Source organism: Dermacentor variabilis, chromosome 7 (genome assembly GCF_050947875.1).
Source record: "Dermacentor variabilis isolate Ectoservices chromosome 7, ASM5094787v1, whole genome shotgun sequence".
NCBI lineage: Eukaryota > Metazoa > Arthropoda > Arachnida > Ixodida > Ixodidae > Dermacentor > Dermacentor variabilis.
In genome coordinates this window covers 35,094,878-35,119,741 of record NC_134574.1, presented here as the reverse complement: position 1 = coordinate 35,119,741, position 24,864 = coordinate 35,094,878, and the positions used below count along the sequence as shown (strand labels likewise).

The 24,864-nt window shown below is 44.9% G+C and overlaps 1 protein-coding gene across 1 annotated transcript in view; it reads right to left on the bottom strand.

Annotated features, from left to right (window-relative positions):
- The window catches only part of PolQ (DNA polymerase theta), a 206,752-nt gene extending 182,600 nt beyond the window's left edge, over positions 1-24,152 (bottom strand). The window contains exons 1-4 of the mRNA XM_075700430.1: positions 23,786-24,152; positions 20,805-20,896; positions 13,031-13,216; positions 10,203-10,318 (exon numbers count right to left, since the gene is read on the bottom strand). Of these exons, the coding sequence (XP_075556545.1) occupies positions 10,203-10,318; positions 13,031-13,216; positions 20,805-20,896; positions 23,786-23,883 (492 nt within the window). The 5' untranslated portion in view covers positions 23,884-24,152. The remainder of the gene's footprint in view (positions 1-10,202; positions 10,319-13,030; positions 13,217-20,804; positions 20,897-23,785) is intronic.
- Between the last annotated feature and the right edge of the window lie 712 nt (positions 24,153-24,864).

The following is a 24,864-nucleotide window of genomic DNA, read 5'->3' as shown; positions in this document are numbered from 1 at the left end:
TTTCGCACACAAGAGCCAATAACGAAGATGTTTACGAATTATGGTGTGACCGGAACAGTGACTGATGTTCACATGCCCTGCCAATTCATTGATTCTTATCCTCTGTTCTTGTCTAATCAGCTCATCAGCCTTTGCAATTGTGTCGGGAGTGATAGCACGGTGGGTTTTGCCCTGTCTGGGATCGTCTTTGTAACTTTCACGTCCTCCTTTGAACCGTTTGCTCCGACGCTTCACAGTGGCCAATGAACTGTAATGTTCAATGTACACAGCAGCCATACGGCGACTAATTTCTTGTGGGGAAATGCCTTCAGCTGTCAAAAGCTTCACGACACCACACTGTTAAACTTTTGGAGTATCTGTTATGTCCCACAACTATGTTCAACCCAGTGTACGAGAGCATTAAAGAACCTTTGTAAATGAGAGATGCCTCTGTGCTACGCGCATACTTTGCACATAACGAACCGAACCATTATTGCGCGGGGTGGGTTGGCTCACTTTCATTGACTCGCCCTCGTACATTACGAATGCAAAGATACAGCTTGATCAAGGGCAAAAAAGTGTCACTGGAAACAAAGTTCACTGCACGTATACACAAAACTTCGCAATAAGATATCTAAATATACATATAAGTCTACTAATTTAAGAAAGAGTCACTGTATATAATACATCAAACAAGGCAAATAAACATGATGTTGCGCAACCACAAATTCACAGATCACAGCACCCTGTCCCTCCACCCCCCTGGTGTATCGTGCGCGACAGGGGGCGCTGCGCTTTATCCTCACTTTTCTCCCTTGCGCACACAAGACTGAGCCATCAGTGTCGGCTCAACCATGCCCCCCCTCCCCCCCCCCTAAATAGGTATAAATATAATAAGAGTATCCGGCAACTGAAGCGTCCTGTGGCCTATTACTTTCCGCAGAAGTAACAACATTGAACTTTCACCATGCCAGAATTTGCTGCGCCGCAACAATGTTTTTTTTTTTTTTTGTGAGGCGGGTGCACAGAAATGAAAAAAAAAAGCGCAAAGGAAAGCATGTTGGCCACAATGGAATGCCTACTTTGGGCACCTAATGTGGCTACCGAAGGAATAGCGAAGAAAATGTGAGACGCTTGATGCACAGAGAACCATACGCTTGCTGCTCGGTATCCTACACCGGCGAGACAAAATTTTCCGCAGAGGTTGCGCTCAAGCGAGCGCGTTGCACTCCGTCGAGTCCCCGCAGTGACGGCGGCGAGCGACAATGCAGTGTTTCTTTTTCTCATCTGTAGCCAGAAAGCGTCTAAAGCTCTGAAAGACGAAGATCTACTCGGCCAGAGAAAAATGAATGCGCATCAAAGTGCACCGCGCGGTGGTCGGGGCAACACGAGAAAAACGCATGCGCTCTGACTGGTTCCAGCAGCCCGTGGGTAGTGAGAACAAAAAAAGAAGAAAAAAAATTTGAAGAGGCTCAATGTGTCCTGGCGCATAAAAGTCAAAGTATAAAAACAAATAAGAACTTAGTTACCTTTGCTGGTTTAGCATCTCGACATGAATGCTCTGGTGCAGGTGAAAAAGAATGTTGATATTCTTTTCTGTGACATGACGGCACAAATGAACTAACACAACGCTTTGGCTCATCGGACCTCGCTGCGTGCTTTGTCAAATTTTCTGACAGTGTGTTGATTTGGCTTGTCTCTTTGTATGGTCCGATGTACGACTTTAGAAAAGTCTGTGCACCTTTGGCATCAAATGGTTATGCCAACATTAAACCCGCAATGTTCTAGAATTGAAAATCTCAAGCACAACTTTGGAAATGTCAATGCACCTTTAGCATCAAAAGTTTATGAGAACTTTTTACCCATAAAGTTTCAGAATTGAAATCAATGCACTTCTTGGATTCCGTGGCCTCCACGAGATGGCGAGTCCACTCGCCATCAAAACACCCTTGAATCTGTGCTCGGATGGGGCTCCTTGCTTTATGATATGTTACTCCCGGTGCACCGGGCGTTGCTGCGAAATCCAGCCCAATTTCACAATGTTTGCACTGAAATGTCTTTTCGAGCATTTAAAAGGACATTCTAGACAAAATGCAGTGTGATTTGCGGCACCGGGGGTTGCTTTGGTCGGCGGTGCATGCAGAGCATGAAAAAATTTCAGGGGGGGGGGGGCTGAAGCCCCATAAGCCCCTCCACCCCCCCTGGCTACGCCTCTGGTAGTCACACATGCTGTATCTCGCGTTGTAAGAGTTGCCTATGGAGGAGCTCCCGCCATCCTTGGAATGTGCACCACCCGCATCACCATCGCTGGTCACCCAACCTCTGTTTTATTTGCTGTTCTTGAGCAATGTCCTTATGATGTTATACTTGGTACAGACTTTCTAACTGCCCTAATTGCTTGTGTGACTGGCCTCCTGCAGCTCAAACTACCTCAGCTAACTGATGCTCCAACCACGCATTCAGCCAGTCTCTGCTCTCTCAACTATGTGCGCATGCCCCCCCCCCCCCCAAGCCACCATGTATATCTCCATGACCTCAAGGCCTCCTGTGGCTGGTGGTAATTACATGCTCTCCCCGGTAACAGACATTCTGCTCACCAGAAACATCGCCGTGCATAACGACCTTGTCACTGTAACCGGCAATCGCACCTGCATTCCTGTTTAAACTTCAGCGCCTTTCCTCAACTGATTCCAACAGGCATGTCGCCTACCGCCATCGCTTCTGCCGCAGACTGCTAAATTTGCATGATAGATCCCACCAGTCACTCCTGTTCATCCTTCGTTTTTGCCACAACCAGTTCGCCACGCGATGCCTTTGTCAGAATGATACCTGCTGACCTTTCTCCTGCTCAAGCTACCAACCTTCGCCATCTCCTGGAGTCATACCATCACACTTTCATTCTTTGAGCCAAACATCTGTTGTCCAGCATCGAATTGACACAGGAAATGTGACCCCTATCCGCCACTGTCCCTATGGACGTCAGACTCTGGAGTTTTGCAAGACGCGTAGCGCCACCTGCCGGTGCGAAGAGGCAGTAACTGGGTAGTGCGAAGCCCGACTCCCTTGCTAAGTTGCCTATGCAGCTAGCGACGGCGAAACAATTTAACTAGATTTTGGTCCATATTGCGAGTGTTTTGCGCCCAGACAGAGAGCTATAAATGTCTACGCTAGTCGGACGCGCCGCCGAACTGCCATAAAGCGCTTGCTGGCTCACTTTTCAGACTGATGGCGGAAACGACCGCAACCGCGATAGCTCCGCGCGCTACGAAGAAGCGCCGCAATCGACACTACTGTTGTGCCATGAACGTGGAGGACGGAATAACAACGTTCAGTTTTACCGATTTCCATCGCGATCGTATGAAGGGGAAAGGCGAGAGCGCTGGATACGGGCCGATCAACCTGTTGGGTAATCGGATTACTTGCATTCCCCACAACACATTGGCTCGCATGAGAAAGTGCGACAATTTTGTTATTCTGTAATTGTGTTGCGTAGCCCTGACGGAGGACCGTGGTAACCAAGCGAAAACTCAAGAATCTGCAGCCGCCACTTCGTTGGTAACAGAAAAAACAACGTTGCGAACCATCCTGCTTATGTGCCATCGATATCTCCACCTTTTAACAGACGTCTGCCTCCGCTTGACTCAACAAGTGGAACATAGAGATTTGGCAGGTCAGCTTAACCAAACATTTTGGTTCGTTTATGAATTCAAAATCATGTTCTAGAGCATCCTTGTATCGCGAGCTCATTTCTGCTTTCGGTATTTTGTATGTCCTGCGCCGATACAAGCACGCTTCTCAATGTGCTGAGCCTGCTCGACTGCGTTTTTCAAATGTGAGCAATGAAGTTGCTGTAGGAGCACTGGACGAGTAATTGCGAAGTAACGCACGTGTGTAAAGAAAAAAAAAATGTCGCGTGTATTTACATTTATTTGTGCGCGCTTGTTGCTCGAAGCGTCTGCGAAAAGTTCAAATTAAGGTATGAGCGATGCTGTAGCTCCTGCGAGAAAGAAAGATGCAGCGCGTAGGCACCGTAGGAAGCTTCTTTCGTTATGATCTCACGCTGTTTGCTGCCTTGGAAAACGTTTTCTGTTTGCTGCCCTGGAAAAAGTTATGAAAGGATACTCTCTCTAAATAATTGCGAGACAAAACATTACGATAAAATGCATAAAAATATAGGAGATAATGAAGTCTTGTGTTCAGGACATATTCAATATGAACCAATTTGAAATGCTTAGATTTTTATGCTGATATGCATACAGACAAACCTGATGCTCTCTGTACTTGCGGGTTGCAGCACGCCGAAATAACACTCGAGACTTTATTTTATATTGTACACGTACTTCGCTCTGCTGAGTTTCCTTTCCGAAGCGTGGATGGGCGGAAGAAGCTTTCCAGGTCCTTGATTTTTAGGAAACCGTGCCTCAACACAAACGAAAGAGAGGGGTCCATTGTGGCCTATGCACCTTCGCTTGCGGACAGCTCTCCTTGCACTACTCAGTTCGCACCAAGGCTCGCTCCGATGGGGGCGCTGGTGACGGCTTTTTCCGCAGCGCCGCCTGGGCAGAGTCTGAGGTCTATCATGTCTTCGCTGAACGTCGGGTGATCTAAGGTGAAGTTGACAAAATGCTCACAAAAGGCATTATTGAAACTTCTTCCAGTCCATAGGCACCTCCTGTTGTGCTAGTCAATAATGAAGATGGCAGCCGGTGCTTTTGTGTTGATTGCCGACATTTGAACAACATCATGCGTAAGGATATTCACTCACGGCCCCAGAATCGATGATGCTTTGGACTGCCTCCACGGAGCCACATACTTTTCCTACATCGAGCTGCGCTCTGGATACTGGCAGATTACCGCTGATGCCACGGACCGCGAGAAGACTGTGTTCGTCGCACCAGATGGACTTTGCCAGTGTCAAGGTTATGCCTTTTGGATTGTGCAATGCCCCCGCAACCTTCAAGCGAATGATGGATTCTCCTTAGGGGCTATAAGTGGTCTACTTGTCTTTGCTATACAGATGATGTGGTTGTCTTTTTGCCTACTTCTGCAAACTACCTGACCCGCCTGTCAGCCAATCTCAATTTGTTTTGCTGTGCTGGCCCGCAACTTAACTCCTCTAAGTGCCATTTCGCTCGGCCTCACATCACCATACTTGGCCATCTTGGTCACCTTGTTAGTGCTAGTAATGTCCAACCTAACCCGGACAAGGTGCATTCCAACCAAACTTTCCTGTTTGTCGCTCAGTCAGAGATGTCCGGAGCTTTGTTGGATTGTGCTCTTACTTCCGTCGCTTTATCAGAAATTTTGCCAACATTGCCAAGCCACTTACTGACCTACCAAAGATGGGCATCTTGTTTACAAGGGGTCATGACCAAGCAACCACATTCCCAACCCTGGTCAGTTCACTTACATCATTGCCCATTTGGGCACATTTTGACCTTTTGGCACCTACAGAAGTTCCCACCACGCTAGTGGCCATGGCACAGGTACAGTCCTCACCCAACGCCAGAATGACCGGAAATGTGTAATTGCTTTCGCCAGCCACCTTCTCTTGTCATCGAAGCGAAATTTTTTTGATAACTGAGCGCGAATGCCTCACTTTATTCTGGGGTGTGGCAAAATTCCGCCCTTACTTATATGGCCGCATGTTTTCTGTCGTCATAGGCCACCATGCCCTTTGCTGGCTCTCGTCACTAAGGGATCATACAGGAAGGCTTGGTCACTGGGCTTTGTGGTTACAGAAGTACACCTCTGACATTCTGTACAAGTCTGGCCGGATGCACCAAGATGTTGACTGTTTATCCCGCTACCGTGTCAACCCTCCTGACACCTTCGAGCGTGATGGTTATTTCAGATCTGGCCAACATCTGCACTCAACAGAAAAGCGACGACACATTACGATCTATAATACACCTAATACACGAGCTAGACACCATTCTTGTGAGCCCAACCCATTGCTCCGTCGCTCCGTTTAGGCTTCCCGACGATATTCTTTACTGTCATAGTACCACTCCCGACAGCCCGGCGCTTCTGCTTGTTCTCCTCAAGCAACTTCGTACTACTGTTCTCAAGGAACTCCACGATGCCCCAACCGTTGGCCATCTTCGAGTAACCCGCACATACGGTCGCATGCGGCGTCAGTTTTTCTGATTTGGTCAGTACCGATCTGTTTGATGCTACGTTGCTACGTGTGACCTTTGCCAGTGACGTAAACGGCCCTCGGCGTTACCTGCAGGCCTTCTACAGCCCATTGACATACCCTTGGAGCCGTTCTACCGAACTGGTCTCGACCTCCTTGGCCCATTCCCTACGTCTGCTTCAGGGAACAAGCGAATTGTAGTTGCAACTGCCTAGTATGCTACGTGGTATGCCATCACACGAGCTTTACCGACCAGGTGCGCCACTGCTGTCACCGATTTCCTATTTCATGACATTGTCCTTCATTATGGCACCCCTAGGCAACTGCTCACAGACCGAAGCCGCTACTTGTCCAAATTTGTCGATGACCTCTGTTGTGTCGGCAGCGGCAGGCAAGTGGGGGCCCGCGGCCAGAGAACGCGCGGCGAGCGTCGACGCAGTGAAGGAGACTCGGAGCTAACTGCTCCTGATGAAAACCGGAACGAAGACTGAGCCGGCTCGCGGCCGTTTATTACTAAAAAGGACTTCACACGCCAGATGACACCTCCTGATTGGTCCCAGCTCGTCACACGACAGAAGGGGGGTGCGCCATCTAGCTAAACTGCTACGAAACATAAATGTATGATAACACAGAGATCTGGCAGGGGGCGACACTATACTGCAACCTCCTTCGTTCCTGTTCTGTGGAGCACAAGCTCAATACTGCATACGACCCACAGACCAACGGGCCCATCGAGTGGCTGAACCGCACGTTAACTAATATGTTGGCGATGTACATGTCTGACAATCATACATACTTTGCCATACTTTGCCATACATCACGTTTGCGTCCAATTCATCCCATTACGACACCACCAGTTTTTCACCATTTCAACTACTGTTTGGCTGCCACCCAGCATTGCCTTATGACACATTACTCCCTGCTGTCATACAACATAGCACAGAGTATGCCCGCGATACTGCCATGAGAGCCCATCTGGCATGTCAGACTGCTCATGAGTGGCTATCTGATTTACAATTATTTCAGAAAGACCACTATGATTACAACCACTGACACCTCTGCTTTTTTCCAGGATCTCTTGTACCTCTCTGGACTCCATCTCATCATGTAGATTTTTCCAAAAAACTTTTGTCATGTTACACCTGACCTTACAAGGTTTTACGGCAACTTAGTGACATTACCTATGAGATCGCACCACTGGGCAGTTCTTTACCATCTACGTTGTCATCTTGTAATGTCGTGCATACATCCCGGTTGAAGCCATACTTTTCCAACGTCTCCTCGTGTAATTAACCTGCGCCAGGACGGCGCTCTGCCCACCGGGAAGTTTAGATGTTACGAGCCACCTCCTTGGACTAACAACGAAGGTGACGATGACCGGGACATTGCGCGTGTCCAGCCATGTTGGCAATCCCTGTATACAGTCCGTTTATAAATTGTGCTTCACTTTCATCTATCTGACCCCCCGTCACAATATTATTAGGGTCCTATTGCACTGCTCTGCTTTTATTAAATACTAATACTTTCCAAGTACATAATGCTGTGATGAATTTCTGCACATGCAACAGCCTTGCATGATATTCTGTTACAGGTGGTGTCAAAATCATAACCCCCAACGACGATCCCCACAAAGTGACAAACTGAGTTAGAAGGCAATGCCTTTGTGTACAGTAAAACCTCGTAAATTCAACCCCCCTTAACGCAGAAGATCAGATAATTCGGACTAGTCCTCTGGTCCCGGCAGGCGTATGCAATATTTAATGACATCAAACTTTGGTTGATTTGGATGTATTTTGCCTCACACCAGTTCATTCGGACAAACCTCGGAGCGTGACGTAAAAGAGCAAAAGCGGCGCTAGCGTCCAACCAAAAATGAAGCATCAGAGTCCACACTGTCATTCATCAGCGGAAAACAACAGGAATGCCAGAATGGTTCTTGTTTATTTGTCCTTATAGCCCTTATCCTTTGCATTTGACAGTGCACATTACACCACGTTGGGTGCATTCCTTGAGAACTGTGTAGTCGCTATTTGTGATCATGCCGATAGTGACTACGGTTCCACCTGCAGTGGTAGTGCCTTAAGGCCATTTCATTTCGACTCTGTGCGCACGTTGGTTGCGTGCCTTTCAGAACCGCTTAGCAACCATCCGTGATCACAGCGATTGCAACTGTGGTTTCATCTACAGTGGTGGAGGCAAGCAGTTTTTTCGGTTTGACTGAGAGCGCGTTAGGCACATGCCTTCAGAACTGCATGGTCAGCAGTTGCGATCACAGCACCAATGACGACCACGGTTGCGCTCGCAGCTGATGCTGCAAGCAGTAGTTTCATTTTGACTCAGTGCGCGTTGGCTGCGTGCCTTCAGAATTGCGTAGTCGCCATCCATCCATGATTGCATCAATGGCAAGTGCACTTTTCATTCGCAGCAGATGCGGCGAGCAATAGTTTTGTTTTGACTCGGTGCAATCCATAGGCGATACCCCAGCCCACATGCTGGCATCAAATTTGCCACCTACATCGTGACAGACGGACAATTTATTGCCAACCAGCTCACTGTCAAAAAAATAATCGGGATGTGCGCACGGTAGTGAAAAGCACATCTCAGATGCAGACAAGGTTGCCGCAAGGTCTTTGCCGCTGCGAGTGCTAATCAGTCACGAGAAGACTAGAATTGCAGCTTGCCGACTGCTCTTGTGCAAAATAGAAACAGGATTTGCCAATTCATGCGGTAAAAAAAACTGTGTTGGCGTATTAAGCATTTGGGCATTATTCTCTCGGTACCTTCAATAATTTGACATTCGGTCAATTTGAAAATTTTTTTCGGTCCCATGAAATCCGAATTACCAAGGTTTTATTACTGCAGGCAACAAAAGGAATTACAGAAGCTGAAAATACATCATGGCCGCAATGTTTTGGACACCACTTATTAATACAGTATAGTGCACCATAATCTCAGAGGCAATGCTTTTGGCACACGAATATGTTTAGTTGCCCTCAGACAACCAATGTACAGTGTATGACAGGAAATGCAAAGCAAAAGCAGAGTTCTTTATTCCACAGTAAATTAGGGTGTGCAAAATTTGAATGGTAAGAAAAGCAAAAAAAGTTGTAGTTTTGACCAAAAGGCATGGCATCGATTGCAATAGTAATTAGTAGACAGCTATACGAAGTAAGGATAGTAGTTTTATCAGCCGCATAAATTTGTAAACAGACATACTAACTAAATTAACAAGCATGGTATCACGCACACAAAAGAAAACATGAACACATCTCAGCCAACGACTGTGGAAACTCGCTGTCAGAACGCTGGAGTAAGGAAGCGTGGCACCAGAAGCGAGCCAATTGACCTCTGTGCTGCATCTCGCATCAATGCGAACGAAGCCGCGAAAACACAGCGTGTGGCGGACTTTGTCTCCGTCGCAGATGGCTTTCAAGATAGCGCATCCAGGGCATGTGCAAGAAGCTGCGCAGCAGCCACCAGAGTAGAGTGCGTCCCCCCTTTCTCCGCTCCGTCCAGAGCCATGCGCTTGACAGAAGACAGCGCACTTCCTCCCCACTTTTGCGTCCGGGAGACTGAGCCGTCATCACCGGCTCACGCTTGCCCGCTTTCACTCGCACATACAACATACGGCACACAGCGACAAGTTTATCGCCCTTGGACTTTATACGGAACCTCACAGCGACGACAGAAATGTACCTGATGTGTCCATATATTTGCTGCCACAAAAAAACTCAGACCTCTATTGGCAACAGCTCACCAGGCTAACAATAAAAACAGTGGGCAGACAAAGGAATTGGTGAGGGTAACTCTGGTGTACTTTTAACACCAGCTATTGTACTGGAACAAAATTATGCCTTAACGGGAGTGAGACATCTTAACAGTTTAACAACAAAGCTGGTCATACATATAACACATTAGAGGTGCCAAGAATGGAGTATAAAAATGTCAGGTAGATAGGACATCCCTGAGCATGTTCTGTCTAGCTAGTGTTCCAGTGTGGTGATATTTATTTCTGGCAATACGTCGCGTAAATGACTTGGTCAAGTCATCCAGACTTTCAAGTAAACAGGTGATGAACACTTACGGCCAGCACTAGCTCCTTCTCACGGGCAAGCGACACGAATGGGAGCACGAGGAGGGCCTTGGTCCTTGTTTCGAGGATGCGCTTCAGCATCAAAATTTCGGCCACCAGCGTCTTGCCTGAGTGCAAAGAGAAGGGGAAGGCACTGAAGCCCCACACAGCCAGCACAGTTCAAAGCAGTTCATCTGCTTTGTCCTGCATTATACGAGCCGACTGGGAAAGACTTCCCTCGAAAAGAAGCCCCAATGTATTCTTTCTGAACATCACAACACAAATGCTAACTGGCTTCAAGCAGCGTAGAAAGATGGGATGAAAGACACGCAGAAGGGATGGTGCTCCTCTTTCTTCTGCTCTTTTCATTATAGAACCTAAGATAAACACCAGTTGTCCCAATCAAATGTATCCAAGAACGAAAAAGTAATTAAGGGATTTACAGGAATAGGCCCACTATATTTTGATGGCCATTGATTATGCTAGTGATGAGATAGTTTCATTCCATGCAATTATGTAATTAAGTTTAATTAGCTAACTTTAACTTAACTGTACTTACAAAACTTGTGAAGGATGTCAGGAAAATTGATAACAGTCTTTAAAGCTACCTAGGCTTCCTGTGGTCTTTTTTTTCAAAAACAAAAAATAAGAATGCCCACAAAAAAGAAAGAAAGAAGAAAGAAAGAAAGAAAGAAAGAAAGAAAGAAAGAAAGAAAGAAAGAAAGAAAGAAAGAAAGGAAAGCACGACAATGTGTCAATGTGCCAACGATTGTAATGGTCTAAAATGCAAACCTTTGACTGGACCTCCCTTCATTTGCATGAGTCTATAATGAGGATGCCACCTGCCTAGGTGGCGAAATGTCAGTACCCTTTTGTAGTTAGTTTGTTATATAAAGTCTCAGCAAACCTTTTTTTCAATCATGAAGACACCCGGCTTTTGCAACATTTTTGCAAACCCCGAGTGTGGTATAGAAACACTTTTGCTTGCCACCGTCGTCAGAATGCAGCTGATGCAGCTGAGAAATGGACACATGACCTCCTGATCAACAGCCGAAAGCTATAGCCATTAAGCCCAGCATGACAGTTGATTTATTCACATTCTTAAATGTATTTAAAGAAAGAGAAAGCTTGGCGGAAGGGAACAAAACTGCTGCAAAGGCACCCATCAAATTTTATCTAACTGCTGCAAAGTTACTTTAGGACTGATCACAGACGTTTAATAGCTTGTGGCACTGAGAGCCACATTACGGAATGGTCAAACATGTGTATCATTTCAGAATTGCCACAGCCACACTCTTGGTTGGAAAATTTTATAATCCTCCAGAATGGACACTCAGTAGCACGACACTGAATCATAGTTGTGCTCACTGCTTTCATTGGTGATTATTACTACTAATAAATTCCTTATTACTTCAACATCAGAATGGCTCACATAATGTTCAGGATCACTCTTGAGCCTAGATGCTTAGCAAACAATGACAACACACTGTTTCTGTAACAGTGAAACCTCAAAACCATGTGCCACCAAACTGTGCTGAAATCTCACACAAACAACCATTGGTGCCAGGTGGGGCAAAAAATATGTCGGCACTTCAGTGCTCACATATTGAGCATGCAGTGAGATCATCAGCATATGATTTATGCAAAGCACTTATATTTGCCAAGCCCAAACCTGGTGAGAGGCACTGTGCTACAGCTGAAGCACATTTCTTTCCTCGACGCTTTGGTCAAAACCTGGGCCATACAAAAAATTCGGTGGAGCCCATCTCAAGATGATTGTAGATGGTAATGCATTTAGCATTGAATCAATGTAGCAACACAACATATTGCCACCCTCAAAACAAGTAATGTACGAGATATGTACAGCAGGGAGATTCCTCTTTTGTACTTCCATAAGAACACTTGGCACTATTTAGCACTGCTGCCACAAAGCCTGTGCACAGCCCCGAAGTGAATGCCGCGGCAATGCAGCAAGTGGCAACTGGGCTCCTCTTTTGCAATTTCTTTCGGGACACGCTGCGCCATCTAGTGGCACTGCTGAGAAGTATGAACGCAGTGCACCACTGCCTGCAAACGCTGAAAATTATGCTCGTGCTTGCCACACACTCAGTGGCAGATACTCGGTGACCCCAGTTGGCGTCAGGTTCATTTGAGAGAAGCAGATACGCAATGCATTCTTGTCACAGCTCGCTAAAGCATTGGCGTGAAAGGCGTTTATTGAAAAGTGGCACATACGCAGTGCATTTGTGGCACAGCCTGTTAATGCATCGGGCTGCTGTCCTTGAGGAACCCCAGTGACGCCGGTTCAATTTCACGCAGCATCGGAGAAATTTAGGGGATCATTCCCAGTGGCACGTACGCAGTCATCATAGTTGGCTCCAAACACATTCGTTGAGCAGCACACACCTGCTGGCAGCTACCCAGTGACCCAGGTCGGCATCAAAGAGGTTCATTGAAGACAAGCTCAGACCGACTAGGCACATACCCGGGGCTCCAAGTGAGCGTCAAAGAGTTCGTTCGAACAGAGGCTCCTGCTATACTCTAGCATCTACAGCGGCCCACATCAGCAAGTTCGTTGAATAGCAGCACATATGTACCAATTGCCACAACTTAGTGACCCAAGAAGGTCTGATGGTCGGCTATGGACCCTGTTACCTCAGCACAGCAGCCGGATGCGCTACCCATTTGACCACAGACTACCCAGTGGCCCAGGTAGGTCGGAAAATGGTTAGATACAAACATAGATATTTGTCCCCGGAAAGTGCATGAAGTACTCTAACAATGCTATTGCATTAATAAAAGTAGTCCTCAGAACCTCAAGGTGACAAGAATGCCTTTACCAGCACTTGTCGGAGCAGAGTAGACAAGGTTTCCAGCACCAGCAAGCACATTTCCTGTGCGCAGACACTTGAGCTGCCAGGGAAACATGCACTGGACACCCCTGCGGGCATAACCAGCCACCACCTCGGCTGGAAGGCCCCATTGACTGAGGTCCAGGGGGCCTTCACCTTCCGCTGCTCTGGATGCTGCAGTGTTTATAGAAAGATTGATCCATTTGAACAAGTGACGTCTGGGAGTAACGTCAATGCAAGGACAAGGAGGGAACCTTTGAATGTCAACAATACTTCACGCTACTGTCGTGTATTTCATGACAAACGTACCAGGAATTCCTGTGATGGAGAAGAGTAAGGGAATCTGAGGGGCTCAATTTTTCGTCAGTCACGATAATAGGAAACGTAGAATGATGCCAGAGAAGTCATAGGAAAAAGCATAGGGAAAAGCACTGCAGACATAGTGGAAAGGATATGCCTATGGCTTCTATCTGTGGCTAGAGATGCAAAACTTCATGAAATTTTGAGGGGCGTGAAAAAAACTGGTTTCTTTCAAGTTCTTTTCAGAAAAAATATGAAAAATAAAAAATAAAGGACGATTGCACACAGAGCTATGAAAAACCCGACACATTTATTTCTCCAACACTGAAAAGAATATAACTGTTACATTATTGCATCACTAAAGTCCCAGCAGAGCTTCCGGGTTCAAAATCTTAACACGATTTCACACCAATACATTGATTTTACATCAAAGCCTCAAGACCAACATTTGTATTAATCTTTGTCCAATTCATTTCTACTTGACATGTCAATGCTTCGCTGTGCAGCAGACAATGCCTTCTGGACACATGTTCGAGAACACGTGTTTGGTGTGCACATTTCCAAACTCAGACCAGTTTCTTTCACATGCCGCAGAAGAAGGGGGAATCTGCAGTATGCGACAGATGAGGGGATTCAAGAGTGGGTTGAAGCAAAGTCGTTGCCACCACGTGGATGGATTCAGGTGCTTTGCACACTCCAAACCCCTTCTTTTGACCAAACCTTTAGATACGTTAGAAGGAGTCGCATTGTAACAGAAGAATTTTGAGGAAAAGCAGTTTTTTTTCTTTTGTTAAAGTTTTATACTGGTTGGAAAAAAAATACGAAAGAACAGTTTTTTTCCTAAATTTTCCTTTTTTTTTCAGCCACTTTTATCTCTACCTGCAGCAAGTTAATTATCTACTGAATTTCATTTCACTTATTGCTTCTAATTTCAATTAAACATAATTTCCCCTCATTGGCTTGCGTTCCTGTTTACAGTCCCACGAGGCACTTTATGAACATAAGTACCTGCACAAGCTTATCTGGTAAACCTATGCTAAGGTAGAAAAGATCACCTTAACACAGCCCTTTCACCCCCTTTCTTCAAGTTATGCGAAACTGCATGAATGTAAGGAATTACAGACATTTATTCTACAGTCCTACGCTAGAAGGAATATGTCCATAATTCCTTAGATTCATGCTGTTTCACATAACTCAAAGAATGCGGGCGAAAGAGTCTGCAGTAAGGAGATCTTTCCTCCCCCCCCCCCCCAAGCAAGCTTGCAAAATTGTGCAGGGCAATAAATAAAGAATAAAAATTGTATCAGAACCCATCACGCAATGACTGTCGATGGTGATGCATTAGCATTGAATCAATATAGACACGCTATGTATCGCCTCCGTCAAAACAAGTTATGTATGAAGCACGTACTGCAGCAGGACTCGTCTTACATGCTTCCCGAAGAAGATTTGGTGCCCTCTAACACCGGTGCTGCCACGAAGCCTGGGGTGGCGACCAAAATGCATGGAGCACCGATGCATGCAAACGCTGAGAAAGGTGCCCTGCGACAACCGGGCTCCTCTCTTGCGCTTCATTCTGGACATGCTGCACCATCTAGTGGCATTGCCAAGAAGTTGGTACATGGCAGCCAAGATGATAAGCGTTTATGGCAAAGTGGCTTGTGTACCCACTGCATTGCTGGCTCAGCCCGCTAATGCATTGGGTTGCTGTCCTTGAGGAAACCTTGTGATGGGGGTTCGATGCCACGCAGCATTGGAGAAATTTAAGGGATTTTTTTCGTCATTGTAGAGCAGCACGTTCCCAGTTGCCCATACCGAGTTACCCAAGTTGGTGTCAAAGTTGTTCATTGAAGATCGGCACACACCTACTGGCGCACAGACACTGACACATGTTGGCATCAAATAGGTTCACTGGAGACCAGCACAGACCGAGTGGCCCATACCCAGCGCTCCCAAGTCAGCGTCAAAAAAGTTTCTTCAAACAGCGGTACCTACTCAGTCCCGCATCTACAGTGACCCATGTCAGTGTGAAAGAGGTTACTTGAAGAGTGGCACGTATGCACACATTTACACATATTTAGTGGCTCTAGTTGGTCGGATGGTTGGTTTCGAACCCTGCTACCTCAGAACAGCAGCCTGATGCACAACTATTAACCGCGGACTACCCAGTGACCTAGATAAGCAGGAAAATGGTTAGATACACAGATACAAACATACATAGCCCCCCAAAAGTGCATGAAGCACCCCAAGAATGCTAACGCATTAAAAAACACACAAGAAAGAGCTGAAGTTCATGCAAGCGCCCAAAGTACACAAGGGGAATCATTCACCAGAGAAGTGGGCACGTTTAGTCAGTGCAATAAGTGCCTAAAGTGCACATTAAAGAGCCTCCTGGCATTGAGGGCAGCACAGAATTGAACCTGGTGTGCGGTGCCAGCAGCCAAATGACCTGTTGAGGTTCATTGACCTGAACTTGGCTGACACACGGAAGACATCAACCTTGCCCAGGTTTGATGGCCTTACGCCATTCGCCAACCACAGGCTTTGGGAGGGGCTTGATCAGGTGCACCTACATCCAGGTGGGAGCCTGCTGTGACCACAGACTTAGAGCTCGACTGGTTGCTACTCAAGTGCGTCAGACGCCGTCTTCCCTGTCTTGCCACGTCTCCCACGCTCACCAGTGGGACCGAATGTCATGCCCACTTCTCTGGTGAATATTTCCTCTTGTGTACTTTGGATGCTTGCATAAACTTCAGCTCTCTTTCTTATGTGTTTTCCATTGTCTAGTCCTGTGTGCCCTGAATATAATTTGTTACCTGGGTAGCTTTACAAACAGCTTCATCTTTTATGATGATTTCTGTCATCGTATATATTATTTTAAAAATAACCTGTACATGAAGTCACATAGCTTTGAGACGATCACATTTATTTATTTACGAATACTCGGTGGGCCACAGCATGAGGCCGAGGAATTCTTGGTGACAGGATAACAGGCGACATCCGCGACTGAATGAGGCCGTTTGCAAGCTCGCAGCAAAGGGCAGAAGACATTAGTTTTCACCATGTGAAAGCGTGTGGCAATAATGACATTAACCTCAACAAATGTCATTCGTTGGAAAAGACATTCGATTTGCCATGTGACAGGGGTATTATATGACGTAAATGCCAGGAAATAAAATATGGACAATTTTTGCAAGTGCATCCACTATGTATATATGTATCACAGTACGTTCCAGAATAATTGCTCGTGCTCACTTACATTCGAGAATGTACAACAGCATTAGCATCGTGCACACAATCTGATTCGGCCAGACTCTTCACTACAGCATCCGCAGCAACATCAAGAAATTTTTGAATACAGTAAGTGCTCCTTGTGCCAAGCTACAAATCAATAACAGGGACAATACGGTGTACGGTCACAATCAAAAAGAGAAACAATGTCTGCATGATATTGTCATTGAAATGCTTTGAACTCTGAACCCATTGCATAAAAATGTTGATTGTTTTAACCCTTTGTGTTCCTCTTCTACTTGAGCTAAAAATACATTAGATCACAGTGTTAAAAAACAAAAGAAAGAGAAAGACAGCAACATGATTAAGGGATGAAAGCAGGTTCAAAGTATTCTTGTGAATTTAAAACGAAGAAATAAAGCTTCACCATATGAGTGCCACCAACAACCGGTGGTCTTTCAGAGAAACAAGAAGGGTGCTGGGTGAAGCGAAGAGGTTGCAGATAATTAAGTGGTGGGAGATTCAGGACAGCCGAAATTCAACATCTCTGGGAGAGGCCTTTGTTAGGAAATGGGCTTAAAAGAGGCTGATGATAATCGGCAGTGGTAGCAATGATAATGTAATGACTTGAACAGCACCATAAATGAAACTGGCAATAAAGTTACTACAAAAAAGCATGAAAAAAAAATGTAACAGAGTGTCAACAGTGCATTAAAGAGAAAAAGAGACATAGACGAGGAAAAAGTGTTAATACTATTGGTATCACAGCATAGGAGTCAAATGCAGTAATGTGTCGGTTACGCATGTGGAACTAGCCATAAACGATAATGATTGAATTGTCCGCATAACGTGCCTGTGAGCACATTTGCATGTTTGTTCTCTCAGTTTGGAATGAGCAGTTGTTAGACAGCACCTGTTCCATTACTGTATGTGTCTCTTGGTTTGTGGTCATCCCTTTCACGCCATATTCATCATTATCACCAATCTACTTTAAGTTCACTGCAGGATGAAGGCCTCTCCCTGCAATCTCCAAACACCCCTGTGCTGCGCCAACCGATTCCAACTTGCGCCTGCGAATTTCTTAATTTCATCATCTCACCTACTCTTTTTCCGTTCTCGATTGAGTTTCCCTTCTCTTGGCACCCATTCTGCAACCCTAATGGTCCACCGGTCATCTAACCTATGCATTACATGACCTGCCCAGCTCCCTATCCGCTACGCCCGTTTGCTCTCTGATCCCCACCACTCTCTTACTGTCTTTTGACGTTCCACCTATCATTCTTCGTTCCATTGCTCTTTGTCTTTAACTTGTTTCAAGCTTCTTTGTCAGTCTCCAAGTTTCTGCCCCATATGTTACCACCAGTAGAGAGCGCTGATTGATAACCTTTCTTTTTAGTGATAATGGGGAGCTTCCAGGAAGGATCTGAGTATGTCTGCCATATGTGCGCCAACCCAATTTTAGTCTACTGCAAATTTCCTTCTCATGATCAGGGTCCCCTGTTAGTAATTGACCTAGGTAAACGTATTCCTTCGTAGACTCTAGAGGCTGACTGGCGATCCTGAACTCTTGTTCCCTTGCCAGGCTATTGATCATTGCCTTTGTTTTTGGCATATTAATCTTCAACCCCACTCCTACACTCTCTCTGTCAAGGTCCTCAATCATATGTTGTAACTCGTCCACAGTGTTGTTGAACAGGACAATGTCACCTGCAAACCGAAGGTTGCCGAGATATTCGCCGTTGATCCTTACTTCTAAGCCGTCCCAATTTAATAGTTTGGATACTTCTTCCAAGCACAAAGTGAATAGCATAGGAGAGATTGTGTCTCCTTGTCTGACCCCTTTCTTTATAGGTATCTTCCTACTTTTTAAGTTGAGAATTAGAGTAGCTGTGGAATCTTTGTAGATATTTTCCAAGATATTTACTTAAGCGTCTTCTGCTCCTTGATTATGTAATGCCTCTATGACTGCTGGTATCCCTACTGTTTCAAATGGCTTTTCGTAATCTATGAAAGCCATGTAGAGAGGCTGACTATTCTGCAGATTTCTCGATAACCTGAGTGATTACATGGATGTGATCTATTGTACAGTATCCCTTGCTGAAGCCGGCCTGTTTCCTTGGTTGACTGAATTAAAGTGTTGCCTTCATTCTATTGGAAATTATCTTGGCGAATATTTTATACAATACTAGAAGTAAGCTAATGGGCCTATAATTTTTCAGTTCTTTAACATCTCCCTTTTTATAGATTAGTATAGTGCTGGCATTATGCAAGTTCTTTGGAACCTTTGAAGTCGTGAGACATTTTGTATAAAGGGTCGCAAGCTTTTCAAGCATGATGTCTCTTCCATATTTAATTAAATAGACTGTTATTCCATCTTCTATTGCTGCCTTTCCTCGTCTCATGTCTTCTAAGGCCCTTCTAACTTTGTTGCAAGTTATAGAGGGAGCCTCTGTAACCTGTTCATTACTACTTAGAATGGAGGTATTGTGGCTGCTCTGGGTACTGTACTAGATCAGTATAGAATTCTCCCGCTGCTTTTATTACACCTGCAAGATTGCTGATGATAGTAGCCTGCTTATTTTTCAGTGCATAAATCTTGGCTTGTCCCATACCAAGTTTTCTTCTCAGTGATTCCATGCTGCATCTATTTATTACTGCTTCCTCAGTCTTTCATAAGTTATAATTTCGAATACCCTTTATTTTCTCCTTGTTGATCAGTTTTGACAATTCCACAAATTCTATCTGATCTCTTCAGTTGGACTGTTTCATTCTTTGTTATTTTATTATTAGGTCCTTCGTTGCTTGGGAGAGCTAACCTGCTGGTTGCCTTGGTGTGTTGCCTCCCACTTCAATTGCTGCTTCTGAAGCCAGCCTAGTTACGGTTTCATTAATTACGTCTATGTCATCTACATCTCACTGTTCTAAGACTTCATGTTTGTTTGCAAATACCAGCCTGAATTGGTCTGCTTTTACCCTTCCTGTATCTAGGTTGGCCTGTTCCTTCTTCCCCAATTTTACTCTTTCTCTCTTCAAATTGAGGTGAATCCTAGACTATGATCGCTACACTTTACCCTACCTAACACTTCTACATCCTGCACTATGCTGGGATTGGCAGAAAGTACGAAATTGATTTCATTCCTTGTTTCACCATTAGGGCTTTTCCAGGTCCACTTTTTGTTGCCACGTTTTCTGAAGAAGGTGTTCATTATTCGTAGCTTATTCCTTTCCACAAATGCTACCATCATCTCTCCTCTAGTGTTTCTAGAACCAACACCATAGTTGCCAATTGCTTGTTCACCACAATGCTTTTTCTGCACTTTTGCAGTGAAGTCGCCCATTGCTACATTATATTGCGTTTGCACTTTTCTCATGGCTAATTCCACATCTACATAAAACTGATCTACTTCATCATCATCGTAATTGGAGGTCGGAGCATAGACTTGTACCACCTTTAATCTATGCCTCTTATTAAGTTTTATTACACCTACTGCTATCCTCTCATTCATGCTGTAAAATTCGTCAATGTTGCCTGCTATGTCCTTATGTATTAGGAATCCTACCCCGTATAACTTCCTATCTGGGAGACCTCTATAGCGGAGGACGTGGCTGTTATGGCTCATTCACACCGGAAACTTGAGGAGGTCGCGCGACCATTTGCGACTTGCGACCAAAAAGCGACCAAAGGCGACAGATGTTCACACTGGCAAGTCCGGCTGAGCGCGACCCGCAAGTCGCAATCCCGGAGATTATCGTTCTCAACGAGAACTCTCGGAATCTACGAGGAATTTGCCGCGACGCGGGAGCAGGCCGTATGTAGACACATGAAAGATCACTTCCAGTGCATCGCTGATTGGTTTATCAGTTTTGTGACCATGGTAGCGCGACTGAAAAATCATGCAGCGAGTGACCGGCCCAAACTGGTCGCTATTCTCGAAAAGCGACTATTTGCGACCAACTTGGTCACGCGACCACTGTCAGTCGCCAGTGGGAATGAGCCTTTAGCGAGCAATGCATAAGCCTCACCAGTTCTTCTAACCTGACTAAGGTCAATGATATCGCAAGCAATGCCTGATAGTTCCTCGAAGAGTCCTGCTAAGTTAGCCTCACTGGAAAGAGTTCGGGTGTTAAAGCTAGCAATTTGCTTTCATGCAACAACTATCCCAGCAACATGTTCTTCTTGAACATGCAACATACAATACAAGCAAACAGGCACAGAAGCTTGTGCACCAACCTGCAGATGACAATGCAGGTGTGATGGGCGACAGGCCAGATTCGAGGGGCGCTGCCCGACAGGGCGTTGATGTGGCATGCTTGCGCAGGCGCCTGCAACATTGAGACATAACAGCCTCAGGCAACTGTTTACTTGTTCTTACCTTTTGTGCTCCAGCAAGAACTCTAGAGGAGCTATTGATCCTGATGCCGGTTATTTTGTGAAATGATCAACTAGCGACAAAGAGCTTTACTTTTGGCTGAGCATAGGTTTTTCAACACAAGTACAGTTCACTCCATTACGAGATACACATCCCTGCCAATCTGTGAACTTTGAAATTCTTAAAAATCCTGCAGACACGAAAAAGGGGGCGGGGGGTGCAGGGTTAACAAATATTTAAGTGTGCTCCGAGCACACCCACCTTTTGTAGGAGACATACACACTTCACTAACAATGATTTAACTTTAGACATAGCAGCAGCAAGCTTGAAACAGTAGAGAGTGACAAGCAACACATTGTTTTTAGATCACAGACTTTTTCAGTGGCTTTGCTGTTTTCTATTTTGTCTACTTCAGGAACTTGTCTGAATAAACTTGTTTGAAATAAGTACCTTCAGGCATAGGCATCTTGCACTGCCTATAAGAAGGCGATATCGGTACGATCACTATTTCTTACACCAGTTCATCCTTTAACAGCTTAAATATGTTTTCACAAACAGAACTTATATTTTGCAAAACTTGATTTAGCATTTGTAAAATAGTAGAATTCAGCTCAATATTTTAAAATTTACAAATAATTCCAAACAGTTGGCTGGCATGCAAGAGAACATTGAACATCTGCTTCTTATCACAGGTATTGCTTACTGGAAGTGCAACATATGCATAGGAATTAAATGTCTATGAAATGTTTAACTTCTAAATTTAGCACAATGAACATCATTTCAAGACTGAGTGAACCCAGTGCAATTTAGAAAGTGCTCCGCCGAATAGACCAACTCTTTTACTTTATTTTCTTTTATGCACTTGGCCACATAGCATTCACCAAAAATGCACATCAGTGTGATTTAACTGCATCAGCAGAACTTTGAAATGTGAACAGGCATCAGGGGCCAGATGTAACAATATTTTCCAACTATTTTGTTTATTGTCATTGGTTCACACGAAGCTGTGGTGTCATTATGAAATCAGCACAATAGATGATATGAGGTGAATACAAGTGAAGGAAACGAATTCTCGTAACGTACACTCCCTGTGCATTTACTCATAGCACAATAATTAGACAAGGTCTGCATTGTACTAAAAAGAGCTACTAGTTTCTTTGTACTTACCTCTTTTAGTGAAAGCCAAACTCCAAATATTGAAATTGTGTATAATGCTATTCGTAAATATTTAGAGCTTCAAACATTGTCCTACTTCCAATGCCTGTTAGACGGAGGCTGACTTTATACAGTCAACCTTTAAGACTAGCTGAACAGGAGGCAGATGAAGACAATGAGCAATTATTATTCTGTATATGTGAAAGCAAAAAACTGAACAGGACTATGATTATTTTGGGAAAATGCATTCACAATATTGAGAATTGCAAACATGATTGTAAGCCATTATGTGTAAAATCGGCAAATCAGTATGACACAGTGTGCCAACCGTTAAACAATTACAATGCCTCTCTTGAGCTTTGATAGACCCACAAAAGAGAAGGGGAGTCCCAGCAGGAGGAACCTCTGCAACCTGTTCATTAAGACTTTCAATGGAGGTATCCTGGCTGCTCTGGGTATTGTACAGGTCAGCATAGAATTCTTCTGCTGCTTTCAATATATGTTCGAAATTGCTGATGATGTTGCCCTACTTTTCTTTCAGTGCATACACTTTGGCTTGTCCTATGCCAAGTTTTCTTCTCACTGATTCCATGCTGCATCCATTTGTTACTGCTTCCTCAGTCTTTCTTACATTATAATATCAAATATCCTTTATTTTCTCCTTGTTGATCAGCTTTGACAATTCCGCCAATTCTATCTGATCTCTTGAGTTGGACTGTTTCATTCTTTGTTGTTTCTTCATTAGGTCCTTCGTTGCTTGGGAGAGCATACCTACTGGTTGCCTTCGTGCGTTGCCTCCTACTTCAATTCGTGCTTCTGAAGCCAGCCTAGTTACGATTTCATTCATTATTTCTATGTCATCTACACCTCGCTGTCCTAAGGGTGCATATTTGTTTGCAAGTACTAACAAAATATTTTGGAGTGGGTCCTTTCACTTTTCAATCTTGTACAAATTACAACACTTCCATTAGTTTATCAGATTTTATTCATGATTCGTGTCTGCGGATGCTCGCTGAGTGCACTGCACACTGTTGCATTGTTGTAAAGTTGTATACAGCAGGTTTCGCAGAATAGAAGGAAATGAAACAGCAGGGATACTAAACGGTGAACAGGTGAGTGTCCATTTGCTACCAAAGGGCGGACATAAAATCTCTCAATACTTAGTGTGTGTCGAAATGCGAGCTAAGTTACAAGCTAAAAAGTTTGTGGGAAGACGCGTTATTTTTTAAAGTAAATTACAAACATGCATTCATGTTCAATTTCACTTTCTTTTTAAAGGCATATATAACCGAAGCTGGTAGAAATCGACGGGCAAAGTGGTAACGCCGAATTCCTACCGCGGTCCGCCGAAAATGAGAAGTGGTCCGCCAAAAAGTGAGAAGTGCTTAGCTCTACTTTCAGAATCAACAGAGTTTCTCGCTTGTTTTCCGACCCATGTGTTCCTCCGACTTGTTACACTTCATTCGATGCTAGAATTAGAACATCTAACAACACGTTCTGCATGTCGATCCGCTGCCGGTCACATGTGCTCTCGTGGAGCAGTAGCTGTAACAAAAAAATCTATCGTCGCGACGAAAAAAGCACCCCACGTCAAAAAATGCGCTCCGCCACTTCTGCAACAGAGTCAGAACCTTGGCCAATGCTCGACGAAAAGCTACTAGCAACTACGCCCCATGCCTTCACGTACGTTTTGATCTGAGATGCTGAAGTCTTTCGAGGTGGTGTCGACACGGCAGCACGGGTGGTCGACTTGCGTTGCTTCCATGATGTGTGCAGTGGCTTCATTGGCAGGCACTTTACAGAGTTTGTCACTGCGGTTCTTTTACCGCCTTTGGGAAGATGTGAACGAAAACATTTACCGCTATTTCTATTTTGTCACCACTATGCGAATGAGAACACTTAAAAAGTTTGCCTGGCACTGCTAAGGGCATAAAGACAGCGCTCAAAACCTACAGCATTCTAATATCCACTGCCCACTTCGACCTCAAACCACAACTTTCAACAGCCGAACCCATCGAACGACCGAGGGAACGAGTTGGTTCGTGGTGGGTTCATGGTAGGTTGTCGAATCAACTGGATCAACCCTGGCGGGAAAACTGGCGAACTCCTATTGGTTGCCTTGGGCTGTATATTTGTGTGTATAGATAGCAATAACAACATCCTCGTAGTGTGGTAGTGGGTGGCGCGTAGTGTCTTTGACCCCCGCAAGCGCGCATATATATGTGCAAAATTAAGCACTTGTTATTATGATAGGGGATAAAGGTACTTTATTTGTAGATTTTTTCTATCACTTTCATACGCAAATTGACGAACTCTGTCACTATTGATCATAATACAACTCTAGCCATCTTTTTTCTTTCTGGCGGATGAGCGCGGGATTTTTGAACATATTTAACAGGTAACTTTGCGGCAAGCTGGATGGATGCTATGAGCATCCAAAGCACTTTGGAACGGGCGGAGGGTTGCACCACAAAGCTCTTATTATTATGTTGTCTAATGTCCTACCTATGTTATAAAGAAAGAAATAACACGAATTATTCCCAACACCAAGCTTTCTGAACCCCTACTGGGAACTTTGTTTTTGTACGCCTCTGTCTGTCGTCTCCCTACTTTTCTTCCACCAATCTTCCAATTGCCTCTTACCAGTGGCGTAGCAACGGGCGGGGCCGTGGGCCCCGGGTGCACGGGGCCAGTAGGGGGGGGGGGGGGGGGAGGTATCATATACGTCTGAAGACACCCGAAAATTGTCGATATCCTCGCCTTCCT